This window comes from Carassius auratus, unplaced genomic scaffold, assembly GCF_003368295.1.
Source record: "Carassius auratus strain Wakin unplaced genomic scaffold, ASM336829v1 scaf_tig00214826, whole genome shotgun sequence".
Classification (NCBI taxonomy): Eukaryota; Metazoa; Chordata; class Actinopteri; order Cypriniformes; family Cyprinidae; genus Carassius; species Carassius auratus.
Genome location: NW_020527818.1, coordinates 424,233 through 444,023, shown reverse-complemented (window position 1 = coordinate 444,023; position 19,791 = coordinate 424,233). Strand labels below are relative to the sequence as shown.

At 39.2% G+C, this 19,791-nt stretch overlaps 1 protein-coding gene across 2 annotated transcripts in view; it reads right to left on the bottom strand.

The window, feature by feature from the left end:
- LOC113092991 (sodium/potassium-transporting ATPase subunit beta-1-interacting protein 3) overlaps window positions 1-19,778 on the bottom strand; it is a 58,942-nt gene extending 39,164 nt beyond the window's left edge. For both annotated transcript variants that reach the window (XM_026258798.1, XM_026258800.1), the window contains exon 1: window positions 19,503-19,778. In XM_026258798.1, the coding sequence (XP_026114583.1) occupies window positions 19,503-19,556 (54 nt within the window). In that variant the 5' untranslated portion in view covers window positions 19,557-19,778. The remainder of the gene's footprint in view (window positions 1-19,502) is intronic.
- Between the last annotated feature and the right edge of the window lie 13 nt (window positions 19,779-19,791).

Below are 19,791 nucleotides of genomic sequence, written 5' to 3'. Positions count from 1 at the left end.
GAAAATAATCACTCCCTTTGAAATAGTCACATTTTGTTGCTTTGCAGCCTAAAATGAAGACTGACACAGTTTTTGTTTCATCCAGCTGCATTTACTCAGTGGAACTTATAATATCCAAGTGAAAGATATAACACCAACATGGCAGAAAAAAAAAAATGAAAAAACAATCACTGAGTAGGAACGTTCTGTTGGAGGTGGTAATATCCTGTTATTGGGTGTTTCTCTGAAAATGGATGGGGCAAAACACTGTCAAATTCTTGAGGAAAGTCTGCTGCCTTCAATCCAAATGTGTGTCAAAACAACTTTTTAACATTACGATCTACCTATCACAAATCACTTTCATTTCATTTGATGCAACCGAAATGGATATCAAACAGATTTCATTGTAAAAATAGCAAGAGAAGCATCCTTGTATACTAGTCCAAATTAAAATTATACAGGCACACACACCACCCTCGGTGTTTCTGAATATTAGTGAGGGTGTGATTTCCGGCATGTGACCCATGACAGCATCCATCTCTTCATCCTTCCTGACCCACATCAGAGAGATCAGACTCGCCCTTAGGGAGGTCACCTCTTTTTCTACCCCATTCTTTCTACTGATATAGAGGTGGATGTTTTCTCTGATAACAATCCTGCTGTACAAACATTACTCAGACCCAGATGAAAGCAGAACATCTGAACAAGTCATAGTTTTTCCATGGCATTCCATTTCAGTTTTTTTTTTTTTTTTTTACTTTCCTCTAGCTGGAAAGCTCCTCTGTGAAGTCATTTCTACCTTAGTCACAGCCTCAGACCACACACACTCCAGCTGATGCATATTTCACACAAAAATAGCAAGAGCTGGCTGAATCACTAGCTCCAATCTGATTGGCTAGTTTTACACAACTTGTTGAAGAGCATCAGAGTCAGAAAACAAAATAAGCTTATGACAAAAATGTTTTTAAAAAGAAAAAAAGGTCCATGTATTGAATTTGCAACGTACGATACATTTTGTTATGAGTTTCTTTCTTCTGCTGAACACACACACACAAATAGATATTTGAATAATGTTGGTAACCAAACAGTTGATGGTCCCCTACTGACTTCTATTGTATGGAGAGAGAAAAAACTAAGTAAATGGGACCGAAAACATTCTTCTGTGTTCAACAGACTAAAGAATTTCACACAGGTTTAAAACAACATAAAGATTTAATGATGACATAATTATAATTAAAGGGGTCATATGATACTTTTTTTAAATATCATTATTTTGTGTATTTGGTGTAACAGAGTATGTTGACATTCTTTAATGTTCAAAAAACACAACATTCTTCAAAAACTGTGCATTTGAACAAGCTTAAACACAATAAGCTTGAACATTACACATCGTGTTTTGTATCTGAAAACCTTTAACAATGCATGCAAACAAACAAAAGTACAGATTAAAAGCAAAAAAAAAAGTGTACAAAGAAAAAACGTAAAGCAGCCTGCAGCAATTAAGGCTATTGTAGAACGTAGCCTACACTTAACTTTGAAACTTTTAAACTGTCAGCAAAAGTATGTGCACTCATAATGGAGCCGACGTGGTCGCGATGCGCAATCGGTGCAACGCACCCGTTTTTTCCAGGTGCGTCCGCACCGCATCAAATTAAAAACATCTCAACTTTTCAGAATGTCGCAAGCGAACCGCGGGTCATGTGACAAGAACTAAACATTCAGCTTCATCCTTTCCCATAACAACGTTGAAAGCTCAGCCAAGATGAAGGAACAGCTGATCATAGCTGTATATGGATTGCCATTTTGAAATACATTTAGTAGCAGAGCTACTGAAAGCGATTTTTAGTGCTGCAAATCCATTTATCCATTGCTGAAATTTCCACGTCTTCATGGAGAGAGCAGGTCATGGTTGCTAAGCAACGGCAGACTCCTCAGGAGCGCAAGTGCACAAAGGCTTTGGGAACAAAAATCAGAAAGCGGCGTGCCTAGCGTTTTCCACACGTTTTTAGACGTGATATGTGAACGGCCCCTTATAATACAAAAACTCCTGCTTAATACAAAGAGAGACAGCTAAATGTTCCAAAGTGTGGTTATACTTCACTAGAGTTGATGCAGACAACTCTGGTTGTCATAAGTGCAAAAAAAAAATTTGCATGTAAGGGCGGAAACACAAGTACTCTGTCAAAGCATCTTTCAAAAGTGCATTATGTGCAGACAGAGAAATGCAAAGTTTTCGACTGCCTAACACAACACAAAGTAACACAACACAAAGTACCGATAAGAATACCGTTAAAGTACCGGACCGTTAAGCAGTATCGGTAAGAGTAGTAATACCGTTAAAACCTTAATGATACCCATCCCTAGTTACGCAAATATTTCCACATAGTGATGTAGACATTTGGGGGCGTGTTAGAACAAGTCATTTTAGGGTCCATGGCAGAGTCTTAACTTTGACAAAGAATATCTCTTTGGATTTGAGACTTTAGTCTTTGCAACTTTACAGATCTTCTTTATGCACCAAGAAAATTTTGAAATTGCATCATATGACCCCTTTAACAACAGTAGAGATTAGATTTGGTTTTTCATATTACAAATGACAATCAGATGCTTTCAAAAAGCCAGAATAATCTGAACAGTGGGTTGCACTTGCATTTTAATATTGCTGTTCTGAACTAGATCTGTGGGAATTACTTCAAATGCAAAGAAAATACCAATGAAATTTTTATTTCACAGACTTTGATAACACTGGTAAAAAACTATTGTAATACATTTCCTTTGAAGCAAATTGCTACAACTGCATTTTTTTTCAAGCCAAAGCAAAACTGCAACAGCTGCCAAGATGTTTTTCATCAAAGTGAGGTATAATTAAATCCCTGTGGTGTTCATCATTGTAAAGATCCATCACAATTCATCTTTGTTTGCAGTAATTAACTGCTCCAATCACAGTCAGCTGTCCGGTTGATAAAGCCGTTAATAAGAACATCACAATGTGCGATTAAAGCTTGTACAACACATAAGCAGCTTTCAGCCAGTTTATTCTGTTCAGACCTGTGAACTCTAAGCCAAAGAACATTGACACACTGACAAACGTCTCTGCACTGAGGAGTTTTGCATACAGAAGACTACCACATACGATCAGCAACAGAAATATAGTGGGGGCTGCTGTTAGTAAAGCCATCTATCTATGATGTGCATTGCATATACAAACATGTTCTCTCCCTCTCAAGCCCAAACACATGGAGGATTTACACTGTTCAGTGATCTCAGGGTCAGCAGAAAATCATTGAAGAACTGAACAAACTGGAATGGTAATTGATATGCATCTGGAGGCCTGGAGATGTCCACTTGCTGTTTAGTTTCACAAAACCAGTCCTTTGACTATCAGCATTAGGTCTGGTCCACACTGAAGACAAGACCTGTCCATTTATACAGGAAGAGACAATCTGACATGCAATGGTCCATTCTTTGTTATCAAATGATTTCTATACTCGTATCCACACCAAGGGACAATACTATTCTGTTTATTATAAGCACACTGCAGTTTTGTCATTTGCTGATTTAAACACTTGAGTTCATTAAAGTCATGTGGATTCTGATTGGCTGGCATTGATTTTATTATTCATCAGCTGGAAAAAAAAATATTCTGAAAGTGATTCCAATTATATTGTTCCTCTGTTTCGTTATTGTTATGGTTGAGTTGTGAACTTCACTATTCTGATTATTAAATGATTATTAAAATGTTTGTATACTTACGTAACCACGGTTCTCTGATAACAGAAGTGAGGTATCTCACTATAGCCCCTTTCACACTGCGATTCCGGAAAATACACAAGTAATTTGTTCCGGCAATTGTTCCTGGGTCGCTAGATTTTGCACATTCACAGTGCCATTGATTACCCGGAATATGTGCGTGCGTTCACACACATCCCATAAAGGTCCTGTAAAGACATAGACATCATGATGTGACGTGTAATGTACGAGTCGAAAACTCTAGGCACGTTAACTTTAACTCAAGCTAGCGAAAGATCTTAGCATCAGTGCAGAAACTAACTAATCTCTGCTTCATTACAGTTTGCACATATATTTTGTCGCAAACGTTGATATGCCTTCAAAAACACCTGGTAAAAGAGTCGCTCGTTAACGTGCGTCATCGCTACGACAAGGCATTAGTTTTGGCTTTTTTTCACACAGCTCTCATTCCGAGACTGAACCCGGCAATGTCACTAGGTCCCCGACCTGGGATCAATCCCGGAATCAATCCCGGGATGTGTTTGCTTTCACACAGAAGGTGACCCGGCAATGTTCTGGCAATTTTCTGGGTCCAACGTGCAGTGTGAAAGGGGCTTATGGGAATGCCTCAGCTGTGACAAATTATACCTAATCTGTCAGACTGATCAGACCAATCGGTGCAGCGACCAGGGAGTCCTGCCTTGCTGGTATATAACCCACAGCTGTCCACTGCTGCATCATTCTCTGCATATCATCTACACCGTGCAGTCTATAAGAAGGGAAGTTAGGTGAGATACCTCACTTCTGTTATCAGAGAACCGGGCAAGTAACCCATAATGTTCTCTTGCTAACATCCATTCAGTATCTCACTCTGGGATTTAGACCACTCCCGTACTGCAGATATGCTGTATGAACAGATGCAATGCACAGAGGAAGATGATGAACATATGACCACTGCTTTAATGCCCAAGCTAAAACCATGCACTTAATAATATAATACAGTGAACACAAGCACCAAGGTGTTTACTGAACTATAAAAATATGTGTGAATGGCCTGAAAGAAGTGTATTATTTATCAGGCACCAATCCCACTCAAAGTGTTGAATAAGCCAGGGATGACTCTGTCACATCCAATCTATAATTTCTCACAAATGTGTGTGGTGATGCCCAGCTCGCCACAGCACAAATGTCCTGTAAAAGAAACTCCCCTGAAGAGTGCCCAGGACGTGGCCATACCTCTCATGGAGTGGGCAAGAAGTCAAGTTGGATGTAGTAAATCTGCATCTTTGAAACAAATTACAATCAAATCTACCACCCAGTGAGAAAGCCACTGACAAAAAAATAGGTCTCCCTTGTAATTGTCAGCCCAAGAGACGAAGAGCTGATTACTCATTTGTAACAGTTTCATCTTCTGCATGTAAACATTCAGAGAGTGCACCGGGAATAAACAGTGTAACTCTTCCTATGCTGAAGAAAAAGGCATCAGAACACTAACAATTCCACAGATCTGTTTGCTCCTGTTGTGTCCCTGATCTTAGGAACAAAAGCAGGATTAGCTCTTAGCGTATCTTTCGATCCATCCGATGCAAACTGCATAAAGGACGGATATACTAACAAAGGGTGTAATTCACTTACCTGCTTTGTTGAAGTGAGAGGGAGGAACAAAGCGGTCTTTAAAGAAAGACATTGCAAATCAATACCCTCTAATGGTTCAAAAAGAAGCTGCGAGAGCGTATCCAGAACCACTGTTAAGTCCCAGGACGGGATCAGGGATTTAGTGATCAGACTCAACCATTCCCTCATAAATTCACATATCAGGGGGTGCTGGCTTATCATTCCTATCATTCTTGCAGGAAGCAGAGAACATCGGATATAGAACGAAAGAACGAAAAAATAAATTTCTCTTCATACCATTGTTCAAACACTCTCCATGAACACACACAGAGTGTGTGGAGGGTGCCCTCTCCCATCTGAATTGTTTCGATCACATTCAGTGGCATATAAATTCATTCTTTCACTGCACTGAAGCTCTCTGCGCAATGGAAAAGCCATGGTTTGTCATAAAGAAGTGGAATTATCTCTGCTATCCACAGTTTTCCTGGCCAACAAGGTGCAATAAGAATCAGCTAATGTCTGAATTCCCGTTCTCTTTGTAGTGTTGGTTCAGTGAGGCTCAGCAGGGGAAACACGTGACATTTGGTCACAGGTGGGCTAGAAAATCCACACCCAACAGTGCATCTTCTGCCACTAAGGAAAAGAATAGAGGACACTGTGAATTTTGTATGATGCAAAGAGATTGAATCCCCACCTGTGGATGAAGTGTCCATTCTCCATAAAGGGGATTCCCTCTGCGCAACAGATCCACTCCCCTGTGCATTATTCCTGGTACTTGTGTTGCACGTAATGGCAGAAACCTGCTGCTCCACACAATTATTTTGTGAGTTAGACTGTGAAACTGTCAGGAGCACACACACCCTTGTCAGTTTATGCAAGCCACCACCATTGTGTTGTCTGATCTGACCAATACATGAAATCCCTGAAGGAAATGAACAAAGTGGTTTAAAGCTAGGGACACTGTTAGTAGTTCCAGGTAATTTATGTGTCTTTCCCTTTGATATAGAGACCACACGCCTTGCAATGTTCTGTCATCAAACATTGCCCCCCAGGAAAGTGGGGATTCTCCAGTGATGTAGAGGCCTCCCACATTCCTCTGAGGTGATCACTCTGCGGCTGAGCCAGCATCCAATTGCTGTCCAGCGCTGAAATTCTCTCATTCTCAACAACCCAAGTGGAATTACAGTCACTGTCAAGACCACCATCCCCAGTAACCTCAGATGGATCCTGAAAAGAACAGATCTCCCTTTCAGAAAAAGAGAAATGCAGCTGTGGAAATGAATTGATGTATTCCTCTGAAAAGTACACTTGATACCACTTTTTCCTTTTCTAAAATGTCTGAGAGACTGTGCCACAGGTAAGCTCAGCTCCTCCAGATCCTGAATGTTCAGTCATGCAAAACCCTTAATGGACACATGGTTGGAAAACAGCTTGTTCCAGTGTCTTTTCATCTCTGCCACACATGCCGGGACAGCTGGGATGAACTGTATAACTGGCGCGAGGCATGATGGCAGACTCCTACCATCATGGAGATCCCTCCCTTTCCCTTGGAAAAGGCGGTGCAATGAGTTAGGAGACAGGATAGCATCCTCCTCCTCTCCATCGTCTTCTAGAAGATGGGGGAATAAATCCTTTTTGTCAACCTCCCCTGTCACACCTACAAGGGCATCAACAAAGGGGGTGGGGGGAGGCAGAACAGGAGCCTGCACATCCATATCACCCCAAGTACTATAGGCTCTTGTGGCTACTCAGCTGTCTCCTCTCTGGGTTGAGTCTGAGAAGAGAAGCATGGGTCCTGGTTTCCTGCTACTGCCACACTGAGTCTCCTTTCACAGGTTTTCACAGGAAAACCAGTACAAATAGAGCAGCTCTCTGGGTTAGGAATGGTAGCATGGGCATGCTTACACCCAACACATGCTATACATAGAGGATTCTGAATCCTTAGCCAAAATCCATAGACCACATGAGCACATGCAAGGGGATGCATCTTTCCCCCATTGCTCTCTGCCATTCTAGCAGTGGCCATAACTCTCTTCTGCCTCTTTGTAAAGTAATCTCTCACAGAAAAAAAATGATAGGGTTAATTTTCATTATCGTTTCCAGACAAATTGCACCGCGAACACCTGAAAAATACTAGAAATGTTGATTCTGTTATCAGAATTTCTGGCAGATCAGATTATGCACAGACAGAAATCTCTCAGATATCTAGTTTATTTGCTACTAAGAGCCTTAGACAAAACTCTGAGCATCTTTCTCAAAAACACATTAAATAACACTTAGGGTCGTTCACACAACAGTGATTTTTGTTTTGTCAAATTTTTCCGTTGCATTTTGTTTAATTTTCATGTAGATGAAAGTTGTCAAAATGATCCCCTTTTACATCAATCCGTGAAAACGATGAAAAATGCTGTATTATGCATACCAGACCAGTAGTTTGCGATGTCACTTCATGAAGAAAACCTATGCACATAACTATAGACTGAACACATAATACAAATGACTTCACCGTTTTCACAAATATGATTTTTTTGTAGTTCACATGGAAATAATAATGGTATAATTTTCAAAAGCTGGAAAGTTGAAACACCTGTTCAAATGTTTTCGCTTTCAGGCTACCAAAATGTATTAGTAATTTTATCTGTATTTAACAATAAAGAGGGATATATGTGCACAGATTTGAATATTCTTATTTATCATCATCACTTCACCTAACTGCACACCCCTCCTTCTTGTCTTACATATTAAAACCATATTCCTCACAATAGCTTGATTTATGCTGTATGATGGGGGGGGGGTTGCCATAGGAACCACTCCAGTGGACAGCTCATTGAAGGTGTTTATATGGAGAGAGAGCACTTCTGATCTCTGCGTTCAGATTTATAATTGGTCCTTCAACAATGAAGGTGAGACAAGGAGGAGTGGAAAGTCAGCACACTCCACCCTCTGTCCTTCTCTAAGCCCCCGGCACATACGGTAAATCACACTCTACAATCAATAATTCACACATGCTCCAGGAGGGGGAGGAGGTCAAAGAGACAATTAGAGGCAGACTCGATAAAGAGAGGAGCATGTGGAGAGACAACAGTGATTAGAGGATCTCCTTATATTTGAACGGTAAGTGTTTGTTTGTTTTTTTAGCACAACCACTCAACATCTCTCAGTATCTCCATTCTGAAGAACTTTCTACAAATTAAAAACCCAAGTGAGCCATTTCCTCTTGAAACAGGAAGTTTGGGCAGGGCATATCAAAGGGCACACTTTATTTAAAGTATTCTGAGCAGCTACTACATTTGATGAGGAACAAACTTTGCCTTCATGTTCTGCACGTCTCTGTGAGAAGGAGCGCCACAGTTTCATCTAATAAACATACTCAAGCATGCATGATTTTCATGTTTTTTTTCAGTGTCTGCTGTACCATATGAGGACATGAACTTCATCTCCAGAGCTGCTCTGAGAGTCATTTCACCGTTTGATGAAAACACACAGAAATTCAAAGGTCTTCACTGCAACTCGACAAAATAAAACATTCGGTTTTACTTTAAGAAATATGAAATATTATTTTAATACAGTAGAAAGTAACTCTCAATGTAATACAATATTATTATTATTATTATTATTATTATTATTAAAACATCATTTAAGGAATCACACAATATCGACGGTAAACCTCAATTGTGAAACATACATAATTTTTTATACAAAATTAAACTGTAAAATTTCCATTTGATTAAATGTAAGATTAAAGATTAAATAAATGTTAGTTTTATGCATTTATTTGATTGATGCATTTTTTATATTAAATAAGCTTTTAATATTCTCCAAAATGGCGCTACGGTGATGCGGACAGACATAGAGGAGACGAATTGTTAAATAAAGTCGTTATTTTGGTTTTATTTTGTGTACAAAAAGTATTCTCGTCGCTTCATAACGTTACGGTTGAACCACTGACGGCAGATGCACTATTCTGACGATGCTTTTTATACTTTTCTGGACCTTGACAGTGATATTTTACTTGGCAGTCTATGAGACAGTCTCAAGCCTCCAGGTTTTCTGACAAAATATGTTAAATTGTGTACTTTTATGGGTTTGGAATGACATGGGGGTTGGTGATTAAAGACAAACTTTTCATTTGGGGTGGAGTGTCCCTTTAAATAGTTGTTTGACTGATAAAACTGAAACTAAAAAGTAATCAAAAAACAGATTTCATCTATCTGTAGTAATATGAATGAAACCAGGACGTACCATTATCCGCCATGCTGGCTTTGTCATGTGACCTACGCTTCACTGGTAAAGTATCCTTTTGATGCACACTTCAGAATCTAAGTGATTCAGCTGGGTACTTTTCCCCTACGGATGTATTTGTGTAAATGTTTTTTTAATGTAACCTCACTGATACTCATGACTGACAGATTACACAGTTTGCTGCTGAGGCTGTTAAGCTAACTGCTTGACTTTCTAATAGGGACAAATACATCGACCACACATTGCTATTGTGAATTAGATGTAACTCTCCCCCTTTGTGCTCATTTCCTCCATCTCCTTCACTTCTTTAGAGTATCATATGATCACTCACCTATCCCATCAAAACTATTGATCAGCATCTGGGTGAATGACTGGCCTGCTGCTGCACTCTATGCAGGGGCTTCAGTTTGTCAGAGTGCGGTCAATATTCATACTTAAGGCATCAATCGACCCTATTCAGGAACATCTTGTTGTGGACTCAGCACATGGGTGGTCTAAATCAGTTGTCATGGCTGAGTAATGATCCAAAAAGACCAAATGCATCACTTAGCTAAGCCTGCTAGTTTAGCCACAATGCATTATTCACAAAGTTAACCTGATTGGTGTATTCTAAATAGATGCTTTATATCGCTGATATCAGCAGCTGTCCATATGAATGGCCTTTCGTTTGCACTTGAGTTTTATACTAGGTGTCAACAGGCCATAAGATAAGATTCACTCACACTTCCATTTAGCCCGTTCTTGTCCTGAGGATGCTGTTTGTTGGCATTACAATCAATGTCAGTGCAGAGATGACACTCTTGTTTGTCAACTGGCCAGTTCTTCACAGTCAGAAGCCTGACACAATCAGCTTGCCACAGTCTGATGGGATGTCAAGATCGAGAGAGAGAGAAAAACGGAGAACTTCTTCTCCAGCTTAAGGCGCTACACAAAACATTGAATCTGTAGCTCAACACTGATGCTCACAACGGGGCGTCCATAAATGTAGTTGGAGGTCAGAGGTCGTGTTTGCTCGCTGGTGGGATGTAGATAAAATAGTGATTCATATGCAATGACACAGTCGTGACTGTGCGTGAATAAGCACAGATATGGAGAATTTCTGGGATTTGTGAGAAAAACATAAAATCTATCTCTTTAAATGCTGTTTTATAACAACGTTCGGAAGGAACAGTCGCAGTTCATTAACCTGATTAACACAAGTGGAGACCAATCAGTAATCAACTCATGACAAGGTATAAATAACAGCAGAACCTACCTCTGTTCATTGACAGTTTTCAACATCCCTCCTCCACCCCATTTCTCCTCACTTATAGATCCATCTACTCTTACCACAACCGGGGGGAGTACTCTGGGTTCGGGCCACATCCCGAGCTCGGAGCCCTCCACCCGGACAGCACGCCAAATACGCATAAACTTACGGTATTAATATACATACATGTGAACTCGTGAATTTCCATATATTCATTTTAATGCTGATGTTTCTATACAAAGCAATTTACATTGCATTCAATTTTGTATATTTAACTATATATGAACTATTATATGATTCATAGTTTCAACTCAGTCACTTAAAAGCTTACATAGTAAGGGTGCTGCATTAAGCCAAAAGTATTCTTTAGTTTTGACACAAACATAAAAAATTGGGCTGTGCACGCACAGTACGTGTGTACTATGCTATTGATGTACCTCCCATCATTCACACTGTATTCTAGACCTCTAGAGCAGTGGTTCTCAATTCTAGTCTGCACTTACCACCGCTCTGGACATTCTGTTTGCATCTTTTAGCAATTCAGACATTTGTTCTATTCGACCATAAGTGCCCTGTTGTGGTAAGATAATAGAGACATGCCAAAAATGCAGAACGGTGGTATGTGAGGACTGTAATTGAGGACCACTGCCCTAGAGTATGTGTAAAGTATACTTTGGGTTTTAAAAGGCAGGTGCCTATAGGCAATCCACTAGATTGTTGAATAGAGATAACTTTAATAACTCTGCTACTATGACCAAATTATTTTGGTCTAGATCTGCTGCAGTCCTTCTCTCTGCTGGATCCCTCATCAGGCATGTCTCCATCAACCCGCACCAGGCCTTCCTGAGTTGTGAAGAAGAATTAGGTGAAAATGGGCTTGTGTGTGTGTGTGTGTGTGTGTGTTTCCATCTTTTTCTGCCATCTCATTCTGATTCATTCCACTAAAATTACCCTTAATAACAGCCTGAGTGCATTAATGAAAAGTTGTTTATTCAGAGTACGCAGGTTGTATGAGTGAGAGAGAAAAGAGGGGATGGCATCCTTTGTTTAATAAATATTCATCTGCTTGTCTGGCTGGGGGATGCACATTGGGTGTTGGGTTGAATCATTTGCAAATCAGCTGATAAACAGTGCTGCACATCCCTGCCGTCATTTGTCTGGGCGTATCTATCTCCCCTAGCTGTCGTGAAATAGCCAACAGGGGCAAATTAACCTTTACAGGAGGGCAAAAGGTTCCATCAACATAACCAGTGAACCCCTGTAGCCCCGTAATGACACCTTGCGAGCAAATTAAACCACAAATTACCCCATCCTCATGTTTCTGTGGCTTCTTGTTTCCATAGGAAGTGCTGTTTGTTTAAATAGTCTGGCTCTCCGTGGGGAGTTAAGAGTAAAAACACATGACATGTCAACTTTACTTCTTCTTACAGATGGACCAGGAGGAAAGGCATGCTGACTGGACCTCTATTAAGCATGTGTGTACATTAAAGGGCCATTTCAGTTTGGGTTCAATACAAGTTAAGCTCTTGTGACAGAATCGGTGACATGCTGTCGATTGCCTCAGTAAATCATTTCATCTCATCTGTCAGTTTATTTATTGCATTTACAGCAATGCACTTATATAGTAAGGCTATAAGGCAAGGCTCCTAACCAGAAAAAATAAAATACACATGTTTTAAAAGTATAACTATAAGCAGATTAGAGAACTGAGAAATTGTTTCATTTTGTAAATAAAATAAAATAAATGACATTCCAGCGGAACACCATACTGTAATACTTATACATGAAATACTAATAAATATATCCTGCACTATTTTCAAGGGAGTCGCAACACTGAACACAGATGGTGAAAACCAGAGCAATCCTCTAAGATATTACACACCAAGCCAACAGTCGCTCATTGTCGGGCTGTCATTAGCTGTGTCCCAATTCAGAGGCTGTATCCTTCAAAGGCTGCATCTGAAGGCCGAATGCGTCACAAAGGAGCCTCAAAGACCTTCAAACGAGGCCTTGAAATGCATCCTTTGATTCCTGGGCCATGCAGGATACAACTAATGGATCCCTTACAGCCCATACAATCCCAAGATTCATTGTGATCTGGATACGACAGGATTTTTTATAAAAAGTAAAATGCTAGATTACACTTTTAAATGAGTTACTGGATTTCAATGCATTCAAATATCTAACAAAACAAATGTTCAGAAACACTTTAAAGCCGTTTAAATGTTGACATATCTTACTAAGATTGAAGGTAGACTTTTTATTATGTACTTAAAGCTGCATTAGTTAATTTAAAAAAATATTTTTTACATATTTATTAAACCTGTCATTATGTCCTGACAGTAGAATATGAGACAGATAATCTGTGAAAAAAATCAAGCTCCTCTGGCTCCTCCCAGTGCTCCTATTGCCATTTGCAGAAATACATCGCTCCCGGTAAAAAACAACCAATCAGAGCTGCGGTCCGTAACTTTGTTTGTGTTCAAAATGTAGAAAAATGTATATAATAAGTGAGTACACCATGAATCCATTTTCCAAACCGTGTTTTTAGCTTGTCCTGAATCACTAGGGTGCACCTATAATAAGTGTTTATATTCAGACTATTTTAGATTGCTTCGGGGGTACCGCGGCGGAGTAACCCAGTACCTTTGTGATTCTTCATAGACATAAACAGAGAGAAGTAGTTCCGGCTACGATGTTCTTCCGCAAGACGCAAGCAGTTCTGTTTATTAACCGCTAGAGCGTCAAAAGTTCCCTACCGCAGCTTTAAGTGGACACAAGACTTAAAGGGACAATAAGTAACTTTTTAGGTATTTTATTATCTAAAATCAATATTTTTATTCATAAATATGCCCTCAATGGTGTACAAATACCTATGCCAATGTTTAAACTAATCCTTGTAAATGAAGAATTTATTATCTTTATATACATGGGACGGGTAGGTGCACGCAAGGGGCAAGGAACTCGACCGGAAGTTGAAGTCGGGTGGGAGCTGCCATCTTTTAGCAGAACTTCACTTGCGTTAGCATTCCCATTGACTCCCATTCATTTTGGCGTCACTTTGACAGCGAATAACTTTACATCTGAGGCGTTTAAAGACTCCGTTTGTCCATTATTTATTTCTAAAGATACACGACAATGTATAAAGGGCTCCATTACCTTTTATGTTACATTATGGCCCCGTAGAAACAGTTTTTGTAAAAAATAGGCTAACGATTGCGTCATAACCACTGACTCTTTGTCGAATTACCGTACAGACAGGAGGAGAAGCTCGCAGGCAATTAACTTAATATGGCGTACTGGCGTTACATTTTAAAATACTATACAAAATAATTAATCAGAATACTTTCTCCTGCTCATTCACGCCAAAGAACTCCCCGCTCAAGCTCGCCGTCTCTGCAAGATTAACGATGGCAGTTTGCACGCACAGCTACTAGAAGATTTACATCTGTCGATCAGGTTGGTGATGTCATCAAGCTTAGTTTGAGTCTGCGCGTCAGAAACGGAAGTGCTAAAAAACGCTAAAACTGGGCTTCATTTGTCTCAATTGAGTTCCAATGGGGTCGCTGTGTCCATTTCTTTTACTGTCTATGGGTGCACGGAGGCTTCCATGTAGTTCCGCCATCTTGCAAAACTATAATAGCAGAGAGGGACAAAAAGTACTAACCCAACGCGTTTCCACAGCGCGTTTTCGGTCAGAGCCAGAAACGCAAGTGCAGAGCAGTGAGAGGCGCTTGAAACTGCACCGGCAAGTTTAAAAGTCTGGATTGCATTCTTATTATGGACCATACATATGCCGCGCCACAGGAGAAGAAAACATTGTCACCAAAACAGTCAAAATTAGAACGTAAAAGGAAACTTGACTGTAGATTACAGAAAACAAGAGTTAATGTCGGGGAAGCTTTTTCTAGGTGGAAAGAGCTAATGCTGGATAAAGATTTCAAAAGAGACGCTGAAGTGGCCAGTTTTCTTCTCGACAGGTATGTCTATATTATAATATATTTTTTTATATCTAACAATGCATATAATTAAGAAAATATAACGAATAAATTAGACATAACTACTAATTACAATATTTCATGTTTTCCACAGTCAGTAATTCATACTGTAACATTCGTTTGTTAGTTGTCATGTTGCAGTTTGTTTGAAATAACACACCTGTTCACCTGAAGGAAAACTCGACGAAGTGCTATTAGAAGACATCCCGTCAAAGCTTTTTGGTACATATCGCCTACCGTAGATGCAACGCGCATTTGAAAAAGCGAGGCGCTGGAGAGCAAAATTAGTTTGAATGCAAAATACAATTTCACCACTAGATGGGAGTAATTCCTGCTTAGTGTCCCTTTAAACATTATTTGTACAGTCTTTCAACTCCCATCATGCCCATGTAAGCCAGTTAAACCTTTTTTTTTTTTTTTTTTTTGAGCTACTTAGTTCCTTTTTATGGAAAGTAATGAATTGCATTACTTTTTGTCACTTGCTTATTTATCTTTAATAACAAAAATCCCCAAAGTCTCAGCAATGTCGCATTTAGTTTAAATGTAAGTGCATTCATGTAAAGTTTTTAGACAAATCAAGATTATAATGGCATCAATATAGGTTTTCGAATGGAGAACATTCCTTTAATCTGTATGTAAAGAGGTCACAGAGGTTATGCATGGTATCTATTCAACATTCAGGACTAGATTTGACGTGTGTGTGCATTTACGAGTATTCTCCTCCTGACCTCATTACCGTATCTCTCCACAAGCCTCTCTGACATAAAGAGGTCAAAGCCACTGCGTTTTATTACCCACAGTCCATCAGTCACTCTCTCTATTCAGCGTTTGTCAAACACACACACTTAAGTGTGTCTTTTTTATTTTCTACAAAAAATTTTATTTACTCAAACTCATGTCATTCCAAATCCACAACTTACTTTCCTCAATGTAACAAAATAATGATGATAAATTGCTTGGCCGTTCTTCAAAATTCCTCCTTTTTTTTAATGGAAGAAAGTGAGTCATACGGGTTTAGAACAAGAGTTTCATTCTTTAGTGAATAATTTCTTCAAGTCAGATAAAAATTCAAGCTGCTTGTTAACAAAAGAAAGAATTTTTAATCAAGAAAACCTCATTTTTGGGCTTTGCCTGGATACAGATTGCATTCCTCCCAGGTTAACCATGAATCCCTGCATGGGCCTATCATGTGAGAGAAGTGGTAATGAGAGATGGTTCATGGAGGAGAACGTCTCAGAATTACAATAAACTTGATGACTGTCCAATTCACTCCAAACATAGTGATTTCCAAGTCAGTCCATGTCTATGTGGAGAATGTTTTTGAGAAAAAGCCAGATGAACTCACCACCAGGGAGACTTTAAACCAGCTGCTGACAGTTTCATGTGCTTTTAAACAAACTCCTCGTCTATTACTGCTAGAACAGAGAAATGGAGGAGGACGAACCAAACCAGATGTTCCTCAACAGCTACAAAGGGTCAAGTTCAATATGGTTTCAATGTGCGTGTCTACCTGTGTTACCCATGCTCCTCTCCTTCCCGTCTCTGGCACAAACAGGTGTGTAGCTCTCACGAATTACATCCCACCAATGAAATCATCTCCAGTGCGTGGAACTGAGAAATGAGCAGCCAATCAACAAAAAGTCTTTAGCTGAACTTTTAGCTTTTCAGCATTTTCTGCCATGATGCTAAAAGAAGGAAAGAAAGTAGTGACAGATCTTTCCTTCCGTGTTGTGACTCACCGAAATGAGACGATCTCAAAAGTTGCTCATTCGATTTTGAGATGTGGCCGTAGCACTCGAAAGTAAACGCACTCTTGTAGTTTATCGTGAATGGTTAGGGTTTGAGGTAAATGACTGGAAGTCTAGCAAACATGTGTTCCACCACAAGATTGAGCTTTCATTTGTATTAAAAATAACAAGGTGAAAAAGAAAAGAAAAGAAAAATGCATGGATAAATCATAAAATTAATACCATGTATTAACAAAATACTTTAAAACTGATATACAAATTTGACACTATTTTCTCTAATTCAAGTAGAAATAACACTTAAAAACTTAAAAGTCAGTCATTTTAAATGTCACAAATGAATTCAGGCATCGCATTATAAATGCACAGAATAATATAATACTAATATAAATTTATTAAAAAAGCTATAACATTGTACAATTACCAATATAGCACTGATGTATCCTTAATTTTGGTCTCCAGACAAAACTCATGTGCTTCCTTCAGTGAAACTGCATGAATTTTTTTGTCGGTTTTAGCACTGATGTATCCTTAATTTTGGTCTCCAGACAGAGCCGAAGGTCCTTCAGTGAAACTGCATGAATTTTTTTCTCGGTTTTATAGTCCGCCGAGCAAAACTCATCTGATCACTTGAAAGTAATACAACAGATCTCCTCAACAAGCCACAGCGAGGAAGTCGAAGTCCATTACTTTCTTTAAATCTCAAACCTTATATGAGCAAGAGTAATGGAGAAGTTTGTCTTCAAGCACCACTAATAAATAACAGCATCAATCCAGTCAGCCTAAGAGATCTGTGACATCTTTCCACTGAGAACAACACGCAGTAACTGCAGACCCGTTGGGGAAACTCTGTGACATCAAGATAATAAGATCTCATAGCAAGACAGAGAGCAGGACTACATCAAAGCGCAGGAATGTTTTCCCTGAGGTGCCTGAAATGAAAGGAAGACGGACCCCGTCAAGCTCAGCCAGAGCCGAAGGTCTGACAGTAGCCAGGAGTGTGTTACATGCAAACATGTGAGCCGAAGTGTGTAACTCCTCTGTCTTTAGGGGGCAGCAGGAGTCAGCGTTTTTTAATGCCCCTGTCAGAGAGGATTGTGGGAGGAATGTACAGCATTATTACACAAGCACTGCCACAGGTACCAGAAATAAAAGACGCGGCTACGCTGTCAAATTTGAATAACGTGCAATCAGTCTCCAGCAGCTGTTTAGTGGTGTAGGTGTTCAACGCATGTTTACATTGCTGTGGGATCAGTTTAGATGTTGAGACTGGGATTGCGACTGGGGGAGGCTGACTGAAACAATGCAAAAAAGCAGCTGCAAGACTTTCCACATGGAAATGAGGACACCAGCAACTCACTGCCAATATAACATTTCACTGACAAACAACTTCTATTAACACTTAGGCTAGGATGGAGTATCCAATGAACCGAAGCGGGCTCCAATATAGATTAAGCGACAATTACAGTATAATAGCTTCTTGGAGAGACGCACATCTCTCTCTTTGACAGGAACATGGGTAGATCTACCTAATGACTAACCATTGAAAGCTCCTGACAACTCTATCAAGAGTGTAAACAGATCAATTTAGTGCTGAAGGGAATGCCGTGGGGTCTCGCTACGCACTTTCACATACTAAACTATTGTTCAGGAGCATGTAAACACAGTATCCTCTGAGTCAACACAGTCAGATCTTTATGGAAATTTGTTACCTGTTATGAGTTCAAGGATGCAAAGTTTGTACGTTTTGGAGGGTTTTTATGGAATACTAATCTATGAAACCTTGGGGGTGGCCGATATTAATTCTGTATTATGACGTACATTTGAGTGAAACAGACTATCAACAAAATAAAAATAAAAATAAAAACGTAGACCAGGACTTGTTTCAATCCATCGATTGATGACTGGATGGAGGCAGATCTGAATGTGAGCTTGTAGTCGATTGTAAGAAAGTTTAGGTGAAATAAATGAGAAGATTGAGTTTTGACATTTTGATGAAAAATTAGATAAAGGTAAAAAAAAAAATGTAAATGAAGCATTGATGATAAGATCGAACATTAGATAAGAACATGCGTCTAGAAAATAAATTATTAAATTTTTTTTATTTTAAGTAATGGTGCATGTATTTTGATGTCACAAACATGATATGTCAACTAAATTATAGTCCATTTTATATAATTTAAAGAATAAATAAAAGGAATAAATAAAATAAAAGGCTTCTGCATTTAATTAACGTTTGATGTGGAAAATATGGTTATACTGTCAATACCGTCATCTGGTTTTCTTGTCTAATGGTTTGTGACAAGGAAACAGATAGAGCTGACATTTTTTATTTTAAATAGTAGTTTATAATAATAATAATAATAATAATAATAATAATAATAATAATAATAATAATGTACAATTAAACATTTAAATTTTAATGGTATGATGTTGTTTTACTACACTTTTGATTTTCCATGTCAAAATCTGACAGTGTTGACATGGCAAGAAAAACACATTTTGTGTGAAAAGTAATAATAATACTAATAATTAAACAAAATCAATTCCTTGGCACATGACATTGATTTAAGCCCTGTATTCTGTGTTGTCCCAGTGAAAAATCTGTATCACAGTATGAGAAAAGTTAATCTGGGATGACTGAAGTAGTGCAAAAGCATTAAACTGCCCATAAAAGTATTTTACAGCTCTGGGTCATTTTATAGAGGGGACAACTTCTTAAACACATGTTAAACTTTAACTCGGATCAAGAAGAGGAAAAAAAAACAAGAGTTCAAGCAGACACACTGTTTAAACAATGTAGGCTACTCACTGTGTATCCGGTGCAACAGCAACATCACAGCAACAAAGCAAAAGGCAGCGTATTATAAACTAAACAGCACACGTACACGTTGAGCAGTCATAATTATCTGTGTGAAATGCACATTTATTAGAAAACAAACTCACCAACTGAAACGTGCACAGAAATATAAGGGTGCACCGTCCGCTGCAGCAGCCCATTGTGTTAAAGCTTGATAATGAGATCCTGATTATATGAGTCTATCAGCAGAAAGTCCTAATGACACACAGAGGAGCGCGTCAGTCTCTGTCCGGCACAACGCGGCTCCGCTCCCATTGTTTCCAGCGGCGCTCAGTGAAACCCGCGCGGCGGAGTGAAGCGGATCACGGGAGGAGAGTGAGGGAGACTGGGGGAAGAGCGAAGAAAGAGGGAGAACACGAAGAACAAGGGGCTAGA